Genomic DNA, 22,520 nt, shown 5'->3' with positions numbered 1-22,520 from the left:
ACAGAAGCATGCTATGGTTTATACTTCATTTCTTATCAACAAATTGTCATTCAGGTCATTTTCTAGGGATTTATAAAGGATTGCCTGGCCATGAAATTCTAGGGATTTACAAAGGATTGCCTGGCCATGAAATTCTAGGGATTTATAAAGGATTGCCTGGCCATGAAATTCTAGGATTTATAAAGGATTGCCTGGCCATGAAATTCTAGGGATTTATAAAGGATTGCCTGGCCATGAAATTCTGGGGATTTTAGGGATTTATAAAGCAGTGTTCTCCCTGAATAAGGTAACAGGGGCGTGGCGCCCTCTTGTAAATTCCGAGCGCCCCCTTGCCAGAAATGAAAAAGATTTATTTTTTGAAAAATAAAACAATAAAATGTACGGGGAAAAAAAGTTGACAGTGATTTACAAGCAAAATGCGAGCGTGAGCGTCGATCCTGCAGACTGCAAACGTAATTCTCATCGATCTTGCAAATCTCGCGAGTTTGTGATGTCATCCGAGATCATAAGCCCATGTGCAACTCATCGAAGGCAGCCATATTTGCATGGCTCAGTCCGTAACGTTACGTTAGCCACGGTCCCTCCATAGGGACCGTGCATAAGGTAACCGACTTAGCTGAGTAAACATGGCAAGGAGCTTGAGGGTAACAAAGGACAGCAGAGTACACTGAAGTTGTTTATAGGAGGTTAGAATTTCGTTTGTGTATTCCTTCCAAAAGCAAAACAACCTAATTTTAGTATTTTTAGGCTCGGTCGGACTTGTATCAGGATGAGAACACATGAGTGTTATGGTGATAATTTTGCCATCGATGAATAAATGTATGTCTCTAGACTCGCTATGTTTTCGTTTGTAATAAAAGTTATGGAACACTGTTTCAGATCTCTTTTCCTTTGAGTTTTTTGTACGAAAAAAATCTGAAAAAATGCTCCCCAAACCTGAGTGTTATGGTGATAATTTTGACATCGATGAATAAATGTATGTCTCTCGCTACGTTTTCGTTTTCAAAAAATGAAATCTTCATAATTGAAATCAGTGAACTGTAATAAAAGTTATGGTACACTGTCTCAGATCTCCTTTCCTTGGAGTTTTTATACGAAAAAATCTGAAAAAAATACTCCCCAAGTGCCACCAAATAACACCATTTTAATCGCTGTTTTTCAAAAGCTCCAACGGCAGGAGGGGGGACACCCCCCTCCTGACCTCCCCCCGCGACCGCTGACGCGGTCGCTTGTGGTGCTTCGCACCACGTCTTCGCCCTCTTCTCAAAAAATCCTGGGGAGAACACTGTAAAGCGATTGCCTGGCCATGAAATTCTAGGGATTTATAAGGATTGCCTGACCATGAAATTCTAGGGATTTATAAAGGATTGCCTGGCATGAAATTCTAGGGATTTTAGGGATTTATAAAGGATTGCCTGGCCATGAAATTCTAGGGATTTATAAAGGATTGCCTGGCCATGAAATTCTGGGGATTTATAAAGGATTGCCTGGCCATGAAATTCTAGGGATTTATAAAGGATTGCCTGGCCATGAAATTCTAGGGATTTATAAAGGATTGCTTGGCCATGAAATTCTAGGGATTTATAAAGGATTGCCTGGCCATGAAATTCTAGGGATTTATAAAGGATTGCCTGGCCATGAAATTCTGGAGATTTTAGGGATTTATAAAGGATTGCCTGGCCATGAAATTCTAGGGATTTATAAAGGATTGCTTGGCCATGAAATTCTAGGGATTTATAAAGGATTGCCTGGCCATGAAATTCTAGGGATTTATAAAGGATTGCTTGGCCATGAAATTCTAGGGATTTATAAAGGATTGCCTGGCCATGAAATTCTAGGGATTTATAAAGGATTGCCTGGCCATGAAATTCTGAGTTTAGGGATTTATAAAGGATTGCCTGGCCATGAAATTCTGGGATGTAGGATTTATAAAGGATTGCCTGGCCATGAAATTCTAGGGATTTTAGGGATTTATAAAGGATTGCCTGGCCATGAAATTTTAGGGATTTATAAAGGATTGCCTGGCCATGAAATTCTAGGATTTTAGGGATTTATAAGGATTGCCTGGCCATGAAATTCTAGGGATTTATAAAGGATTGCCTGGCCATGAAATTCTAGGGATTTATAAAGGATTGCCTGGCCATGAAATTCTGGGGATTTTAGGGATTTATAAGGATTGCCTGGCCATGAAAGTCTAGGGATTTTAGGGATTTATAAAGGATTGCCTGGCCATGAATTTCTAGGGATTTATAAAGGATTGCCTGGCCATGAAATTCTAGGGTTCTTGTTTGTCACTCCAGCAGAATTAAACCCTGGCTAAGTATAGTCTTCAAGAAACCCACACCACAACCACTATAGATTTGAAAGTGAAGATGTGTTTGATAGATAAAGTTTTGCTTCCTCCAAGTTTCCAAAAACAGTAACTAATTCACTGAATCTTTTTATAGCCAATATAACTTGACAAAACATAATACCACAGATTATATCTGTGTGCCCAAATGGAATAAAATATCACAACTAGGAAGGAATATCAAGAAGCAATTATGGCACTGCTATCAGTTGATTCATGTACATCAGTTTGGTGAAGGAGTATATGCTACCATGGTGTAGATTTTCACATTGAAATAATGAAAAACCTTCCTGAGTATTAATGGGTCAAAGGTTAACAAACGTTCACCCCCTTCAGCTGTAGCTTTCCACAGTTGTTTTTAGTGGTGGTGTTACCAGGAAATTAGGGTGGAAAGGGGTTAAACGCTGTTTTGAAAATAGCATCATATGCGTGAGTTGCATTTTGGTTTCGTAAACTTTGCATTTTATTCTTGCTGCCAATCATTGTATTTCATGGAAGCTTTGACTGCTTTGTGAATGAACATGTGGATAGATAGCTGATGTATCAGCTTTGCAGAGAGAAACTAGTACCAGTAGACTAGCTGTACCTGAAGAAAAAAAGATCCTTCTGACATTGAAAGTCTTAGAGTTCTTTTAGAATGCATTAATTGGCCTGACAATTCTCTCACACCAGGAACAACCAGTGTGATACTTTGCTGATTTCTGTCAGTTTATACGTAGTTTGATCAGAATTGGTTCCTTCGGAGAAAAATACCAGTACTAGGTGTCACAGTGCAGAGTTTGCTACTGCAGAAACAAAGTTACCCAACATTTACCAGTATTTGAAATTCAAAATGGCTGCATCCCTGTGTTAACTCTATGGAAACAAATAAAATTTTTGATTTTCAAAAAATCAAGATTCAGACAGTGAAAATTGTTCTTTCTCCAAGAGCTTTAAAATGAGCCATGACAAGTGGTAGATAAGAAAAGAATTGTAAAAATTTGAGAGTCTGTCCCCGAGGCTCATTCTACATTAAGTACAAAACTCTTGACTGGCATTATTTGTATGGGTATACCGGTAGGTTCTAGCCAAATATACTGTATCTGCCAATGGCCTCAGCAAGGTGAATTGACAGTTACTGAAAATTACTTCATGTTGTTTGACATTATAAATTTAATTTTATTCTCACTGTGAATATACCGGTATCTACACAATTTCTGCTTTCAGTATCTTTGTCTTGCTCACCGGTATAATATTGCAAATTACTGTGTTTCAGAGCACCAGGAAATTACTGGATACTGTAAGGTATAATTTCACTATAATCATGATTCCTGTTTCACCCGGGGGTTATTTACAGAACTGACAGATAGAATTAACAGTTCAAATTTTCTTCCACAATTTCCAATATGGTATTTAATATTTTACATTTACCGGAAGACTTCATTTCTCGGAAGTCGTCCCTAAAACAAATGAAAGTCAGCTATTCAACCCAATTATTTTTTAAATAAACAAACAATAGTTTATCATATAACATAACATTTATACCGGTACAGAATACAGTACCTGCCAATTTTCTTTTTTTTTCTTGCTGTTTTGGTGATCATCTCGTAGTAAAGCACATACATCATCATGGCAAAATGTCACATGATCTGAACAGCCAGTCAAACGATGCCATGTAAGCATTAAACTGAAGCCATCTGTTCTGATCATTATTTTTACAGTACACAGCATTTTTGTACAATAAAGTTGATCAGTATATATCATATTCCAATATAATGAGCAACAATTTTGTCAGTGCTTATTTTATTTTCAATCCGATTTTTACTTCCACTCAGTGAGTTCTGATTGGTTTATTTTTCCATTTATGATCATAACAACCAACTTAAATCTGTAAATGTGGATTAATACCGGTGTTGCAAGTATTTTGCAAAAGAGTTACTACGCAATTCCTGTAATTTTGCTTGAAGTTGAAATAAATGAAAAGACAAAGGTAAGTGGAAAATTAACCAATCAGAACTCACTGACACTGTTACATTTGTTATGTACTGGTATAATCATTTAATAGATTAGATAAGGCTTTGTACCACCGGTATAGCTGTACATGCAGCATAATCATTGGTAGAAATTATATCATCCTCCAATCAGCTGTTGCCAGCTTGGTACTTTTTGCTCTTCATCTGCTGTCATTTGAACTTAAAAGCCATGTCTGAACAAGTACAGCAAATTTCACACCTGAAGCTAGAGTTTACATGAGTTTCAATGATCATAATACAGGCATAAAGGATATTTAGATTTGAAAATTTTTCAGTCACATCCTATTTGCAATATTTTTTAGAGACCCAGCATTATCTTTCTTGTCCAGCTTGTCGTAGATGTATGGTTTATTTTTGGCATGAGGGAAGTACAAGTAGTGACCATAAATTACTCTGTGTCATGCAATGTTGCCTGGATATCATCTTACATCTATTGAACCAAGTAATGCCAGCATGTTACATTCAACAACAAGTGAACAGAGTTTAGAAACGAAATGTTACATTGTGTCAGCTGTGATCCAGGATACCACTCGGATATCAAGTCTTATACAAACCTTTAATTCCACTTTGAAGTCGATGGATAGAGCCAGATAAAACTTTACTGTGATATATTGTAACTCTGTTCCATAATTAATGTTGGCAATACAGTATATCAAAAGATTGTTTCACCTGCACTTTCATATAGTAAGAGTATTAAGAGGTTGATAATATTTGTAATTACCATTGAGGATAACTGTAGAGTGAAACATGCACTTCTCCTGTTAAAAACGAATACAACAGATTCCTGTTTATTTCAGGTTCTGTAGATGCAAAGACGTAGTGAATTGCCTAGTATATGGCCGTCCTCAGTTACGGTGTATGTTCCTTGCCTTAGGTTTCACTTTTTTCAGGGGTAGTGTAGCATACATCCCGTAAACCAAGGAGTGGTCTTAGAATACAAATTGCCACATAATATAACATTAGAGGTCACAGTAAAATTTTCTTGATTTCTTTTTTAAGATACAATCCAGTCTGTCAATTTTCATTTATTTGTAACCCATAAAAAATGCATTACTCATAAAATTCTGAGGTGGACTGGTTGTAGCAAAGTGTAAAATTCCAAAATACCGGTAGAATTGTATCAACCATGTATGAAATGTTATAAAAGGTTATATTTTATAATAGATCACTTGCCAAGAATAGGCATATGCAAATATTTAGAAGTGCAACATGGGAGATTCATGATAAGCAATCTTTTAAGTGCATACCTGTACATTAATACAGCTATTATACATTGAGTATAAATTACATTTTATAATCTCTCTGTGCTTGGTAGACATGCTGATATTTTTAAGAACGTTCCAATTACAAAGTTAGTTCTAACAGTCTCGGTCGTTAATAATGTATTAGAGTACGGTATATCAATGTTCAACTCTGAGCTTGTATATCCCAGATATTTCGAAGGGACTAACCCCTTCTTCTTCATTGGGTCCACTACAGTCACTGATCTAGAACTGCCACTGTCAAGTTCAGAACTCCTTGCGAAGAGTAATTAATTGTAACAATTATTAACAGTTTCTGGTGCATGTCCAAGTGCTAGGGTTCCCTCTGGTGGGGGTGGCAGCCCACTTTTTTCTGTTTATTCAGTTGTTTATTGTGTCCAGTTTCCTAATCCAAAATGATTCTCTTAAGTGCCTGTAAATTTGTTGTTTCAATGCTAATTTTCTGTACCTGTCACTCGGAAATTATTTATTGTATGGGGTTTCTCATTAAAGTGTATAGGTACAGGTTCAGTTTGGTTGTTGTTTCTCAGCAGGTTTTGTATCAGTCCCTTGTCACCTGTTTCTCCTACGTAGATGCATCAACCATGATATGAAATGTTAGTTCTAACAAAATGTGAATATTATTTGGTATAGTACTATATGTCTGTAGACAGTTTTTGATGAAATCAATGAACTCTCACCAAATTATAAGTATATTTTATGATCTGTGTTTTACCTGACTGTGCAATTTGAAGTGAATAAAAAAATTCTGGACCACAGATCTGAAATGTCTTTGAAACAATAAACAATAAATTCTACTGAACGATGTACAAATCATTGCTAATCATCTCTCCTACCTCCATGCACATACTGACCTAGATGTGTAAGTACAAAGTAATATTATATATCAACTGTATGTTAAATATTCATAGTGAATCCACATAGCGTTTGTTGTAGCTATGGCATCTTATATCTCAGTGGAATTGATACTTGACTTGATAAAACTGACAACTGTACATACCATGGAATGATTCTTTTTCCCAGCCGTTAACAGTTTAAAGGCCAGTTTGGCACATGTATATACCAAGACAGATGGTCATTTATCAACCATACAGAAGTTTTGTGTTCAATAAAGTGTATAGTAATGTATCTATTTACATACTATATAATAGATAGATTCTAAAGTCTTAACACACTGATCCTCAATTTACTGACAATGGCATATTATATAATATGGCTCTAGAAATGTAAAGTGTCTTTGAACACGTATGATAAAGTGCTCCAACTTTTTAAAATGATGTCACTCTTTAGAATGATTGCATTCTTATTTTACTGTTGCTGGAATTAGATTTTTTGTCTCAGTAATAGCAGATCCATAAAGCCAAATTGGTATCCGGTATGGCCTACTCTCACTGCTAATGGAACTGTCTCTTTCAGTGTTCAAAATTTAAACCATGTCAATTTTAGAAGCATATTTGATACCATCCTGCATCTTACACTGCAGAGATTAGGTGAAAATGCTAACATTTACCTCCAGTTGTCAATAAAATTTTACATACCAATATGGAGACTCAAGTTTTATGGGACAAGCAGAGTTATCCTAAATGCTATCAAGGTTGATGAGAAAAATAATAAATTTCAAAATATTTTATCATTATGAAAGTTGATATAAATTTGCAGAAAAAACCCAAAAACTATTTCTTTTTAAAAAAAACAAAACAAAAGATTGAACGTGCAATTTGCATTGAAAATCGTCACATGAAAAAAGTAGCCGAGAGAAGCCTACTAGTGTACTGGTAACTGAATGTCACAATAAGTGCCTTATACTTGGTAGTTTGTATTATTTAAAACTGTCTAATACTTAGTCCAATGCTGGAATTCTGAAATTTCAATAGTTTGTTTGTTAAGGCTGGTACCTTTGTAAGTTTAACCTGGCTTCCTCAGTCATTTTACTGGGGTTCCCCTCAGTAACATCAGTGTAATCAAATTTGGAGGACAGCAGATATTGTATTTAGGTTTCCACACCTAGCTTTACCTTGTCTCCTGAAATTTTAGTGAAAACACTGTTTATGTGGTACAGTGGAATGCTAGAACACCATTATTGCTATGTGGTACAGTAGAATGCAGAACACCATTATTGCTATGTGGTACAGTAGAATCAGGCTAGAACACCATTATTGCTATGTGTACAGTAGAATCTGCTATGAACACCATTATTGCTATGTGGTACAGTAGAATGCCAGAACACCATTATTGCTATGTGGTACAGTAGAATGCTAGAACACCATTATTGGTATGTGGTACAGGAGAATGCTAGAACACCATTATTGCTATGTGGTACAGTAGAATGCTAGAAGACACCATTATTGCTATGTGGTACAGTAGAATGCTAAGAACACCATTATTGCTATGTGGTACAGTAGAATGCTAGAACACCATTATTGCTATGTGGTACAGTAGAATGCTAGAACACCATTATTGCTATGTGGTACAGTAGACTGCTAGAACACCATTATTGCTATGTGGTACAGTAGAATGCTAGAACACCATTATTGCTATGTGGTACAGTAGAATGCTAGAACACCATTATTGCTATGTGGTACAGTAGAATGCTAGAACACCATTATTGCTATGTGGTACAGTAGAATGCTAGAACACCATTATTGTATGTGGTACAGTAGAATGCTAGAAGACACCATTATTGCTATGTGGTACAGTAGAATGCTAGAACACCATTATTGCTATGTGGTACAGTAGAATGCTAGAACACCATTATTGCTATGTGGTACAGTAGAATGCTAGAACACCATTATTGCTATGTGGTACAGTAGAATGCTAGAACACCATTATTGCTATGTGGTACAGTAGAATGCTAGAACACCATTATTGCTATGTGGTACAGTAGAATGCTAGAGCACCATTATTTATGCGGTAAAGTAGAATGCTAGAGCACCATTATTGCTGACACAATGTGTATCATCCTTGATGTATCATTGAGTAACAAGGTATGTACCATTACTCTCAATATCTGGGTATTATTGGAAAATGTGTGATGTTCAGTATCATGTGTATGTTTCTCAACAATGCTACAAAACACTTTCTCTGTTGAACACAGTTATATGTTGATGAATGTGATGACAAAGATGTCCCTTTGAAGCCCATTGTTAGCAGGCAAGAACTAAACCAACCAACAGTCATTTGCCTGAATTCTATTCATATGCAAAACAATAATATGATAATTAAATGGCCACGCTTTATGAATTCTCAGTAGATACTGTAATTGCAACGGATTAAAATGAAAATGAAAAATGTTAATTTTAATTAACAGGCTTTTTACAGGGAAAAAAAAAGAAAAAGAAAACTAAGTGGCTGGATAAATGAATTTCAAGCTCCGAGGGATATTGAGAGCACAAAATCTATTCATAGAGAATAATGGAAATGGCGTGTTTGCAGCAATTTATTTTCAGGAAAATCCCTCGGGATGATTAAAAGCATTGAATAACTGGTAGACAAGACATTTTATATTCTTTGAAAAGAAAGCTTGTGACAGATTGTGCAATTCCAGGGTTCATCTAATCCAGCAAAGGTCAACAGATGATATCATTTAATAATTACAAGGACATGAAATTCTAGTCTTTCAATTTGAAATCTATTTTTGGAAACAGGATTTGACAATCGCAGACTACCTTGCTTGCTGAGTTTGCAGAGCTGTTCCTATGATTTATCAGTCATTCAACCACAGCATTGAACAAACTTTTCTTTGTGTATTTATTGTAGCTGGCATTTAACTGACTTTGCAATGTTAATATTGCTTTTTAAGGTGCTACTCAGTAATTTGAAAGGTGTAGAAAAAAGAAAAAAAGGTGTAGTTGCATGGGACTTATGATAAAAACACTAAGTAAAGGTACAGAGTTAAATTGATTTCACATAGTTCAATTATTCTGCTGTATCACACACAGTTCATTTGGTATGCTGTAATAGATCATCACTATATTGTGTGAATTCTGTGGGAGAACTGTCTAGAAAGAATTGTTGAGAATGTGGAACAGAATTCAGGATAAACCCCTTTGCCTGTGATTTTTGCCGCAATATGCAAGAGATATGGAAGAGCCAAGACTTTCTCACAGCCCCTTAATTGCTACACACTGTGGCTGGCAGTGATATAGCCTAGCCCAGTGAGCTGGTGCAGCCAGTTCTGTAGGACAGCTATGTCGGTTTGTACCGTACTTCGCCAGCACACACTAGTACCGGTACATAGCATGCAGTTAGGGGCTGTGAGAGAGTCTAAGGAATTAGGGCTGTGTTAGCCCAACTTTGCTAACAAAGGGTGTTCAGGCAGGGACCCTCCTAACCTATACCAAGCTATGAGGACCACACGATGGTGGCAATTAATTCCTTGATCACTTAATCCATCCTCAGTGTATTAGAATACAGCAACACTCTATTTGGCTGGTAAAACCAACATATAAAGAATATTGTTTCAATTATGCATCAGGAACTGGCTGCATATAAAATCTGACAATTTAAGTTCATTTAGTTTCTTGTGAAATCATGTTGCCCATGATATTCCTTTTGTTGTGACATAGAAATGTAATGCTTGTCAATGTTGCTGTTAGAATGACTGACATAGAGATATGGTTATCTCTGTGTCTGTCACTCTAACATGCACGGCACACTTAATATCATTTAAATATCACTGCTGATATCAAACAAGTACTGTACATTCCAATACATAAGTTTTCATACCAGCAGATTTCAATTGCACTTTATCAATATCATGCATGTCTTAATGAGTGCAATAATTTCCATCGTAGGTGGTGGCATATGATAATGTACGGTACAGTATGGTATTATCAGAATTAGGGTCATTTATCTGATTACATGGGTGTATAGTTAGTTGTGTGGGCAATGCAAAGTACCATAATTGTGGCCTGGGCATCATGATCAGCAAATTGACCAGTTCTGTATTAGCTGAGTCACCGCTGGAATACCATTTGCTATGTGAACCATTCATCAACACATGAAGTTATTTCATATCCATCCAATCATTTCTATGCATGGTCAGTAACTATGACAGTAATTTAGCAAGACAGCAAGGCTTGATTTCAGTGACCTGCAATTAAACTGTTGGTAAAACAAAACTGTGATGTCTTTTTTCTGCTTCATTGGTAATTTAACAGTTTTATTTAAATTTCTGTATCTGCACGCCGTGATCCGTAGGCTACAATCAATTTCACATACCATACATGTGGTAATTACATGTTTCAAGTCACCTTTGATGCTGAGAGTTGACTCTTATGAAAGTATCACATACAGGATGTGGAGAACTAAAAGAATGCCATAGTTGAAATTGCAATGAAAGAAGTTAAGAAGGTTGAAATTTACCCAATGGTGATCATATACATGTCCATTAGTGTAATTGCTATTTTCTGTATCATGAATTTTTTTACGTGTATACATTAAGTGGTTATATTCATGAGCAAACTTTAATGTGTTAAATTCTGTTTGAAATAGTTATGGTGATATCGTATTAGTAAAATGTAAAATATATTCTCTGCAAATTATCGTTGACTGATATGGAATCAAGGCAAAGATTGTTACCAATGTGCACATTTGTCCACTGTCAGTCATTTTACCAGTAATTACAGTGGAGTTGATGACAGTATTTGAAAACTGCAGACCTTTCCTGTCACATTTAATTGTCTCAGATATAGTGTTATCTTAAGATGATATGAATATGCCAGTATAAATCTTCTGTATGCCATGGTGCACTTTGGATAAAGTATGTACTGCCTCTGAACTATTCAAGAAACACCAAGTCCATGATTGATGACATGACTTTTATGTTCTGCATGTCATGAGTGTACCTACCAGCGTATGCCTTTATTGTGACTAACAGATATTTCTATGGCAACCCGTATTGTTTATCATATCATTTGAGTATATTGATGCTGCAAATACTGCAATCTGATTGGTCGAGATTGTCCATTCAGTACATGTTGTATTTGCACTTGAGATATATCGATACATCATGAACTGGTTAAAATCATCGCTTGTTGTGGTTTACAGTGTCATCTGTCAAATCTTAAGTTGAAATATTCAAAACTAAACTGTGAAAGCACATTATTTGTGAATGTAGATCCATTCATGTGGACAGGTGTGCATTATCAAGTACAACTTTTGATGAGAATATCTAATGTATCAATGATTTCTGACTGTTCTGTAGAAAGTAGCTTCACAAATTTATTTCATTGCAATGTGAAATAGGAAGCTTACAAGTTCTGATAAAAAAGATATTACAATATACCGGTACTGTAAATATGATGATTATGACAATTAGAATTTGCATTGAAAAACAGTAGCAATGGAGAAGTGTGCTATCAACAAGTGTACATCATCACTGGTGTAATAGTTCATTGACTTTCAAATGAATCATGACTGGCAACATTTTCCATATGCATGTATTTGTACCAATTGTGAAGTTACGTTTTATTGTACTGCAGGTCAAACTTTATATTTCGAGAATATCACAAATAGGATTCAAATCAAGTGAAAAGATTTATGGATATTAGGTGACATGCAGGCTAGAGATTGAAAGGTTTGATGTCTTTTGTCTGTCCCTGTGGAAATGACGGGGAATTAGTAATTTACTAATATCAAAGGTTATAATGTGGCATGATGCTGAACCATAATTATTGACTACTCTTTTTGGAGAGAGTTTTCTGGCTTGACAATTTATATATGTTTTACAAAATATCTGATGTCATGCCATTAGTCTGATTACAGTGCAAATGATTCCTGATATTCAATATATGCATATACTCTTAAACTTACTTTGACATCAGAGTGTAGGTTTCATGCCAGATTGAAAAAACTGAATTGATAATTAAAACTGGTACAGTATGTTGTTTTGAAAGACTTCAGTGTGTGGAATGGCATGGAAGACGTGATGAGCAAAAGGACCTACAAGATAGTTTTGGTTTTATTGCTTTTAATTTCAATTTCAGTCGACAAATATTTTCATGGCTAAAGGTATTGCAAATTGTCTAAGACACCTTAATTTCATGAACATTAGTTTCTGGAAACAATAAACAATAGCAATAAAGTATTCTTGTTTATTAGGGGGGGGATGTCAGCTATTGGCAGTGTAATAGCTTGACATATCTTTTCAATTTCATGGTACATATAGAATGAAATTGTCAACTTCTGTACAAATATCAGTACTTATGAATAATTAATAGACCTATAGCTACTGGCAAATGAGACTGAGTTTGGGATCTGTCATATAGATTAATAATGCATTGGGTGTTAATATCTTTAGATGCCCTGGAAACTTAGTACATGATATGGCTTAACCATGATGTTCTGTAATTTCTGCAGAGGTCAGTTGATTTAGATGTCAATGGTTGTTGATAAAGTGCTCAGCTCTCAAGACATATCAGTTTTATTTCTATCATTGATACCTCCATTTGATAAACAATACAACCATTACTGGGTCAAGTACTATGCCAGGTCAAGTACAGAAATTTTCCACTTGACTTTTACATTCCATTGATAAAGCCTGAGAAACCCATTTCATTTGTTTGTGTCAGAAAGTTCAAATTCAGCCTGTAATCGTAATCACCCTGAGTATAGGCATTTACCAGTATAGCCTGACACCAATTGCTCATCATCCTCAAAAACCAGAATATTTTATTAAAATTTTGCTATCAGACACAAATAGATTTTCAAATGTGATTAAAAATGATCATTATGACAGTTTTCTCTGGCCTTGAGTCAGTTAACTTTGCATCTCCCTGATAGTCAGATCACCAATGTTTGTCATGCACACAAGTCCACGTGTTACAGTACAATGTTATGTGTCATGATAAATTATAGGAATTAATGTTGTCATAACTTGTTGTAATTCAAATTGTCATAGGAATAGTTCTAAATGTATGATATGTGCTATGTCTTTGCAGCTACAGCTTTAGGCATTATCAGAAGAGTCAGAACATCACAGAAATAACACTATGGATGGTGAAAATTTATATTGAAACCATGCAAAAAGCACTGACTATAGTTGGCATTGCTGGTTGAATATACTGCAAGCCAAGGCCATGCTGCCAATATACCGAGTTCACATTGTGTTATTTTACTGGTCATTTTACTGATTTACTCCAATTCACTGAAAGTCAAATCAATGCTTGACAAAAACTGCCAAACATACAGAAAGTCTGCCTCAGGGACAGATAGTCAGACTCTCAAATTTTCACATTGCTCTGCTTGTCTACTGCTGTGGTTCTATTGTGAAGCATGCTGCCGATTAAATGTTTTTGACCGTTTTGATGTTGTAAAAGTTGAATATTAAATTTTTCCTAAAGAACTACTAAACAATGAATAAAGCACCCATGAATTTCAATATTGTCACTTTTTAGCAAATTTGATATTTTGAATCTGAAACTTTGCATGGTGATCCTTGATTTTATTCCTGATTAATGAACAAGAATAGTATATTTGTTTCCAGAGGCAAAGTTTCTGCAAAAGTACAGAACTTTCCATTTGGAGGTGTGTACGGTATAGCCAGAAGTAAAATTATAGTATCCATTCACTGCCCTAGCTCAGAAAGTGTAACCCTTACAAATATGTTAAATGCTACCCTAAATATCCTATTAGGGCCAAATGATGCAGTACACATGACACTGATTTGCATCCATTAATCTCAGTACCGGTATGTATGTGTTTTGAACAAGTAGCTTGTAGTATCACATTGGGACATTGGTTTTGAAAGAATACTGCAGATGTTGAAATGAGAATCCAGTGCACTAGTGAAGTCATTAAAATACTAACCACACCTGCTCTATCATTCAACTAATAAACTCAGGGTATAGAAGTGAAACATTAAGTTTCTTTTTAAGTCCACAGAATAGAAACATACTATAGTAATACAAGCATGTTTTGTATCAGTATGATGTACCGGTATGGTATTGAACACATGACCAGTATCACACAAGCTGTGCAAATGCACACATGTACATTTTAATACCCTTTGTTTGGCCATACATGTAATGTTATCGACAGCTATACATTTCGAAAGTTTCACAGAGATAAATGAGCAACGAGTGAGAAACAAAAGTTGAAAAGTTCAAAAATGGCCAATGTGATGGAATTAATTAGCACAGTCGACAACAGGATTGTCAGTTGGAGTCTGAGTGACATCAACTGAAAAATTGCCTACCAGTAGCAGTGAAGTTTTTCATGATGTGAAGGTTATACATTTTCATTTCACGCTTAATAAAGTCCTTGTTATCCCTGACATCTGGTTCACAGTGGACTCAATAAACCAGACAATTGCTACTTATTGTCTTGCAGCTTTCAATGAACTTAATTCATTGGTAATGTTCAATATTGTTATGGTGAACAATGCTAAGATTAGGAGTCAGGCAAATAGCAGAATACACAGACTGTTCAATTTTTCTTTCTCTCAAATCGTAAACACAGACTACCAGTGTATTTCCCAATGAAACAGGTTACGTAGACACAGTTACACTGACCTACATTCCTAGTGAGAAATTAATTGACCCGTACATGACCTTTCAGAAACATTTTATCATGTAATATCCTTAGGATAGTAATTTGACCAGCCTTATCATCAGTATTATTCACAGCATAGAATATGATTAGCAACTACTATTTTCAAACACATGCTTGTTAGCAAAGTCGCAAAGACACACATCGTATATTACTTTACAATTTTCCTGATGAAGTAATTTTGCTGCAACTTCAGCACAATACCAGGAGGATATATCACAACTCTTTACACCAGTACTACCGTTACAGCTATACCAATACCTTCATCTTTGTTGCATGCAGGAAAAAGTGCATGAAACAATATTGACTGCATCAACTCATTTACATGGGTCAAATGTAGAAACAATTTTGAAACATAACCAATTGACTTTATGTGTCATCCCTTGTTGGAGGTGTATTGAATACAGGGTAATTCTTGGAACAATATTGACCTTGTCACCCCCTGTGTGAATCAACTAAATGTGAAAAGTGCTTGGAACACTGCAGAACTTGTCACCCCCTGTATCTGAATGTGAAGTCCAAAAACACTGTTTAAGATTCCAGGAATGCTTGAGTTAAATTTATGGCTAGGTTTTATGTTGTCCTTTGTCGGTCATTAATCTGTCATTTATCATGATTAAGGAGACAAGCAGTTGATGTATCTATTAATGTCAGCATATCTAGTATGTCAACAGTACAGCCAATGTAATAGAGTTTCCCAGTGGAAAACTTAAGAGTACTTGAGTTTTGCATTTACTTTTTAAGCAGCTGAAAACGTGAAAAAGGATTTTATTTCAGAAAGCTTTTAAAGTTTGCATGGAATATTGCTTTTCAAAGATGAAGCTTTCTCCAGGTATAGATTCATGTCGATATTTGAGAACAAAAGTCCATGTGAAATAAATGGTGACCCCATGAATTCCTGTATCTTTATATGCATGATGTGACAACATGGACAGCTATAGCCTTTGGTTAGATGAAAACAACAAAGCCACAATGACTGCCTTACAAGATGACATTAGACTACTTTGTCAGAGAATTACCACGGTACATTGTGTTATGGTATAGCAAAGCTTACTGGGTAATTAAAATGTAACTGAGATAAACACCATGTGCTGTGCAGAGTGTTCTTGGAGCAGGGTAATGTTTGTCCTAAAAGTATTCAATCAAGTTGTCCTAGAAATCAGACATGGCCATTAATACCAAACTCTGTAAAAGAAGTTTGTGACTAGAAACTGAAGAATTCAAACATTTCTATAAAGTTTCCTCAAGAAAAACTCTACAGCTGTCTCTTTCAAAATCAAGAATCAGAATCATGAGTGATGGTCACCTTGCAACATTTGGTACTGTTGTATTTTTAATACAAACTTTGTAATCAGTTAATAGATTGCCTAATAACATTAAATGACAAAGTTTGTACACTGTGAACATGGAAGAACATAAAACAAAATATGTTTAGAAAAAAATAATCCATAAGTTAGAAATTTGCTGAATTAAGTACAGAGTGTTGCAATCTTACAATAATGGACAATCTGATAACAAAAAAGGCTTGAAACAAATTTCAGCAAGCACTTACAACACTGAAAATTCAAAAAATTGAGTTTTTTAATACCCATGGAAAAAAAAATGCGTACAATAAACAAATATATGTAAAAATGATTCCAGTGGAATCTGAGGTGTGTAACCTTTATTGTTCCAGGGATCATTTTTGTGGTTGCAGATTATTTATATGTAACAAAAAAATTAAATTTTTGTAACATAAATATGTCAATGCTTTTTACCCTCTCTTTACTGAAATTGTGACATTACATGATGCAAATCTAGCTTTGACCAGTGAAATGAGACACTCCCTCCTGTCAGCTATTCAAATGTAATGATGTCCTTTGCACATGCTCAGTCTGGTTAAATAGATACTCTCATTCATGTTTCCATGACAGCCAATACCGATACACAATGAGGACAACATATTTTATCAGGACAGTTTGATGTCTTCATCAGTGAAACTAGTACAACTTTCTAACATTATCATAGTTTTTGCCAAGGAAATAAACTTAAGATCAAAGATATATTTTTTGAACATTTCATTAAACTGTTGTTTGCAAACTGGAATTGTTTATCTGTTTTATTGTAGGATGCCATCAAGTTTGAAAATGGCCGGGAAGTATGTGGCCAGAGTATCGTTGTAGAATGGGCTCGTGGACCAAGACATGGTTACGTGGTGAGCGAGCTTCCTGCTGCTTTCTTTCTGCATGCTTTGCATCCATGCTTTGTTTCATACTGCTCCCAGCCAATCACAGAGTTGGAATTGCTGCTCATGCTCTACAGTAGCCAATCACAGGTTTGGAATTGCTGTCCATGCTCTTCGGTAGCCAATCACTGCTTTCGAATTGCTGACCGTGTCAGTGCTTGTCAAGTAAAAGGCCTTCTCTCTCTGCTCACATTCTGGTTGTCAATCAAAGAATTTGTATCACTGCTCATGCTTCTAGAAGCCAATCACAAGTTAAAAATGACTGCTCATGCTACTAGTAGCCGGTCAAAGGTTTGAAATTGCTTTTTGTGTAGTTGTTGCCATTAAGGGTTTTGAATCACTGCTCAAGCTCTTTGTGGCCAAATACAAGTTATGAATCACTGCTCAAGCTCCTAGTAGCCAATCACAAGTTACAAATCACTGCTTAAGCTCCTAGTAGCCAATCACAAGTTACGAATCACTGCTCAAGCTCCTAGTAGCCAATCACAAGTTACGAATCACTGCTCAAGCTCCTAGTAGCCAATCACAAGTTACAAATCACTGCTCAAGCTCCTAGTAGCCAATCACAAGTTACAAATCACTGCTCAAGCTCCTAGTAGCCAATCACAAGTTACAAATCACTGCTAAGCTCCTAATAGCCAATCACAAGTTACAAATCACTGCTCAAGCTCCTAGTAGCCAATCACAAGTTACGAATCACTGCTCAAGCTCCTAGTAGCCAATCACAAGTTACAAATCACTGCTCAAGCTCCTAGTAGCCAATCATAAGTTACATGTGCTGATGGTATCCCATTACATGTTTGGGAATGCTTCCTATGGCAACCAGCCATGGGTTTCCAATTGTCCAATTGTCCAATTTATCATGTTAGGTAGAGGGATCATTGGAATGTTGAGTACAAACATTGCCCCTATGTCAGACACTGTAATGGTCATGCTTTGAGCATCACATTATCTCTGAAAGGATAAATAAAGGTCAAAACTATAAACTGAAATCTTTCCACTAAGGATGCATGTAATAGACAGCTAAAATTTGATATAACATGTATTTTTCAGCTCAAAAAATCTCTCCTTATAATAGAGAGGTATATTTTGTTACCAAAGAGATGTGACAGTCAGGTTAGGTCTGACTCTACTTTTTCCACCAAGCTGTCATCAAGTAAACCAGCTCATTAATTTGTCAGACACATGATAACTTTTGTCAAAGATCAGTCAGATGTCAGAGTTGAAGAGAAATTTTATGCAAAATCCCAAATTCCGAATTGCATATTAATACAATTTCACACACCAATTGGATGAGATGGAATATGTCTCACTTGAATTAAAGAACTTCTGTGTCATAAGCTAGAGCTGAGTTGGAGACAAAATTTTCACAGTGAATTTAAAACATACTACATAGCAAATTGGTGTGGTGGATTAGTTTTCTTATTTGCCTTCAACTCTTGCAGATTTTGCAATTTGATATAGAATGCGTCATTCTGTGACAAAAAATGATATTTCCCCTTCCATTCAAATTCATCCACACCATATGTTATGCAAAACATGTCAATACATATAAGTTTTATCATCACGCATATAGTATGAAAATATCAAGTTCAGGTCTGCAGTGGTATTCTATCACTCTAATAGAGAAAAAATTAATAGTAGTAGTTCCTTTTATGGATAATGTTGCCATTGCAAATATTTGATGCAAAAATATTAATGAATATTCTATTTCATTTTTCAATTCTAAGTTATACCCTTGCCCTTTCAAAACTTAGTGATGAAAAATTCTGACAATATATTGTGAAATCATGTGAGAATATGTTAGACTGCAAATTAGGTTTTAGAGCAACATTCATGAAAGGTGTTAGATTACCTGTGTGAAGTAATTATTCCTTTTACTTGCTAGAATGAATAGCATCCATATTAGCTTCCACACTGCATTGCATGAATAGATTTGTAAAGATGGCATGATGGTGTTGGACATGCAGTGAAATCCTGCTGCCAGTATTTCACATTATGTCGAGATAAATTGACAAGGAATTTGCGTCTGTTGCTGTCATCTGTTGTGTCAGGGTGTGTGTTTGATGTCATCAAGGTAGGGGGTTTCTAAACATTATTGGTGCATTGTACCGTATAAGTTTAGTCTCATGGTTTTCATATTGAACAAGTTAGAGGGTCCTATGAATCTTCAATGTATTATGACTAGAGGGTCCACTATAAGTTGTTTGCCCCAGGACAGTATAGCATAGACACTACATACAGTGTACATGATCAGGTACATGTGTGTACATGGATTCTTTAACAAGACGAAATCCAAAACATAATCTTGTAGATTCTAAAAATACCTTGAGGTGATTTAGCAAACTGTATCTGTTTAATCTGTTTTAATCTGTGCAATATGGCATGTACTGTAGTTATGAATATCCCATGCAACTAATATCGACTCAGCATATTGCTAACTACCTGCAGCGTACAGCCACTGTAAGAAATGCAGCGGGCACAGACATATTTTGGACTCAAAAGCAAAGGTCACCATGACATACCAGTAGCAAGAGCTGATAAAGTGAATGAGGACAACTCCCAGTAGTTAAAGATCAAAGTTATATAAAAACCTAGCATACAAGAGAGTTGATGATGCTGAGTGTGACATTATCTTGGACTTTTACAGATCTCAGAGAAAATAAGTTTGTAAAGTTTAGAACAGATTATTAAAAAATACTTTGAATTAAATTGTTGTTTTTGAAACTAGAATAACTCTTTCGGCCCTGTTTCAAGTCCAAATCTGAGGAACCTCAATGGTATAGTGTACATTAAATTGGACATAATCATTATCCATAGTAGTGTACAGTTGCCAAGATTGCTGCAGTCATAATCCAGAATTCACACAGCAGATGACTTTCCCAGGGCAATGCAGGAATCTTGCTTTGTAATTAAGTTGTCTAAGACCATCTGGCATCTACATACCACCTATAAATCAAATTGATTACCAAATTAAAACATTGCCCCAGTCACTCCCTAATCTCCTATGATTAACCCCTTGAACTGCAATATCATTGGTTTAAACAAAACCAGCTGGTCTGTAGAGTTGACAGTCAGATGTGTTCATTCTAGTTGGAGCGTATAAAGCTGTGGGGATAGTATTTCAGGAACATGTATGGGACATGTAGCTAGATGTTTTGATTTTGTCCATATTTGAAATGTTTTCTATCGTGTGATTTATGCTAGACTATAAAGGGACCTGTTTGTTGGATGTGAATAGAATATTTCTAATTCTATTTAATGTCAACAAACTAACCCTAGAACTGACTCAGTAAGGAGAATAACGGCTTATAAAGTCATACATATTTATGTAAACTTTGCCAGAATGAAAACTCAAAGAAGGCTTATAGTATTCTAAAGTTAAAGGAATGATAGCTTTAACTTTTCAATGATATTTTTAGTATGTTTGTTAAGTAAAGAAACTTTTTTTCTTCTCCCTGAAGTACCAGTATGTTGGTTGACATGGAAGATTAAGTAAATACCATGCAATATGTGATGTTATTGTTTACAAAGGAATTGTTGTCTTGGACTAATAATACATACAGACTGCATTGACATGTTGAAAGCTTTGGCCATTTTGGCATGATTTTTGAAGTAGAATGAGAAACCGTACTTTTAAACCCAAAGCAAAAATATTGGTAGAGATATTAATTTTTACAGATAATTGAGCTTTGAAAAAGAGACTGACTAATATACTGTTCAGATTTCTCATCAATACAGAAGATTTATTTTTGAGAAGTTTTCCCATGTCTTGAGGTCATTGCTCCATTGTAAAGCATACAGCATGATTTATATGCAGATTGAATACAACAAGGGGGATAATACAGAAATAATAACAATGTGCACTTTACAAACAAAATATCTTTAGTGGCCCTGGATAGTAGGATAATTTAGGTATGTTTCATTTTTTGTGTTCAAAGTATATTTTGATGCCACGCATATTTTTGACCAATTATCTAGTGTGGGGTATGGTAGAATTTGCTACCAAATAGTGTCATTCAGTGCAGTTGTTGTTTGTTTATCATCAAATTTCAATTATCATTCTTTATTCATTTTTCCGCTGTTTTGTTAGTTTGTATGGATAAGAAATAATTCTATTCACAACCGTCTATTGGCTTGGAATGCCAACGTCAAAACCATTCAAAAATACTTAAAAACTTGTCTAAAGTTGGATGGATGGTTTGAAGTTGAATTGTATAAATTGCAAATTTTGGTAGCTTTATTTTTAGGTGCAAGTTTTGATTTCTTCTTTATTTTTTTATTCTTTTATATGTTATTATTCTTCCATCTCGAGATGATGGAAAAAGGTATATGATACACAGGTAGCCATAAAGCAAAACAATTACTAAAATGAAAGCAAACAATAGAGTTTATTTCAAAATGTCACAGCAATGCTTTAGGATCCATACCCGTGTTCTGTGTGACCAACACCTCCAGTATACAATTCAGTCCTTAAAACCCTTGACAGCTACATCACAAAATGATATCCAAATGACAAGTAGACTGTGTTCAAACTTTGGGTTACCTCAAACAAAATGTGAAATCTTTGACTATATCTCTGAATATAAATGCCCTGCAGATTTGACCCAGAGTTCAGCAAATCTTTCTGAACACATGACCATGATCATGACCATTCTAGACACTTAATAGTTCAATGTCATTCCAGGCACAATTAAAAAGAGGCGTAGTTCAAAATTCTGAATAGGAGAGTGGTGTGTAAGGTCAAAGGTTAATGTAAACAATGGCTGAACTCAGCATTGTAAACAATTTTTAGTAGCATTATCTGTTGCTATGATTTATTTGTACTTGATGGAGTCTTTCACAGCCAAATCATTATCAATCTTTGGGGTCTTTCGCCACTGTCATCTGTCTCAGATTTTGACTGTTTCTGTTTATCAACCATGAATCATTGAATGTCTTCAAATTTGCAATCTTCAATAAGATAAAAGGACTAAGGGACCTTCTCGGATTGTCGCATAAATTCAAGAAACAAAATTTCTCTGTTTATATCAAAACCCCCTCCCCCTAAACTAAAGTTCAAAAGTGTAAAATGTTGATGTCTGCCTGACAATACAATGTGGCATTTTGCTATAGCTACTGAA

General features: G+C 35.4%; 1 protein-coding gene across 6 annotated transcripts in view; it reads left to right on the top strand.

Annotated features, from left to right (window-relative positions):
• The window catches only part of LOC139121440 (uncharacterized), a 41,108-nt gene that overhangs the window by 5,018 nt on the left and 13,570 nt on the right, over positions 1–22,520 (top strand). For 4 of the 6 annotated variants that reach the window (XM_070686348.1, XM_070686510.1, XM_070686420.1 and 1 more), the window contains one exon: positions 17,281–17,367. In XM_070686348.1, the coding sequence (XP_070542449.1) occupies positions 17,357–17,367 (11 nt within the window). In that variant the 5' untranslated portion in view covers positions 17,281–17,356. The remainder of the gene's footprint in view (positions 1–17,280; positions 17,368–22,520) is intronic. The other 2 variants (XM_070686597.1, XM_070686758.1) reach the window with 1 other exon arrangement.

This window comes from Ptychodera flava, chromosome 1, assembly GCF_041260155.1.
Source record: "Ptychodera flava strain L36383 chromosome 1, AS_Pfla_20210202, whole genome shotgun sequence".
Lineage (NCBI taxonomy): Eukaryota > Metazoa > Hemichordata > Enteropneusta > Ptychoderidae > Ptychodera > Ptychodera flava.
Note: the sequence above shows the minus strand (reverse complement) of the source record. Positions and strands in the feature narration are given on the sequence as shown.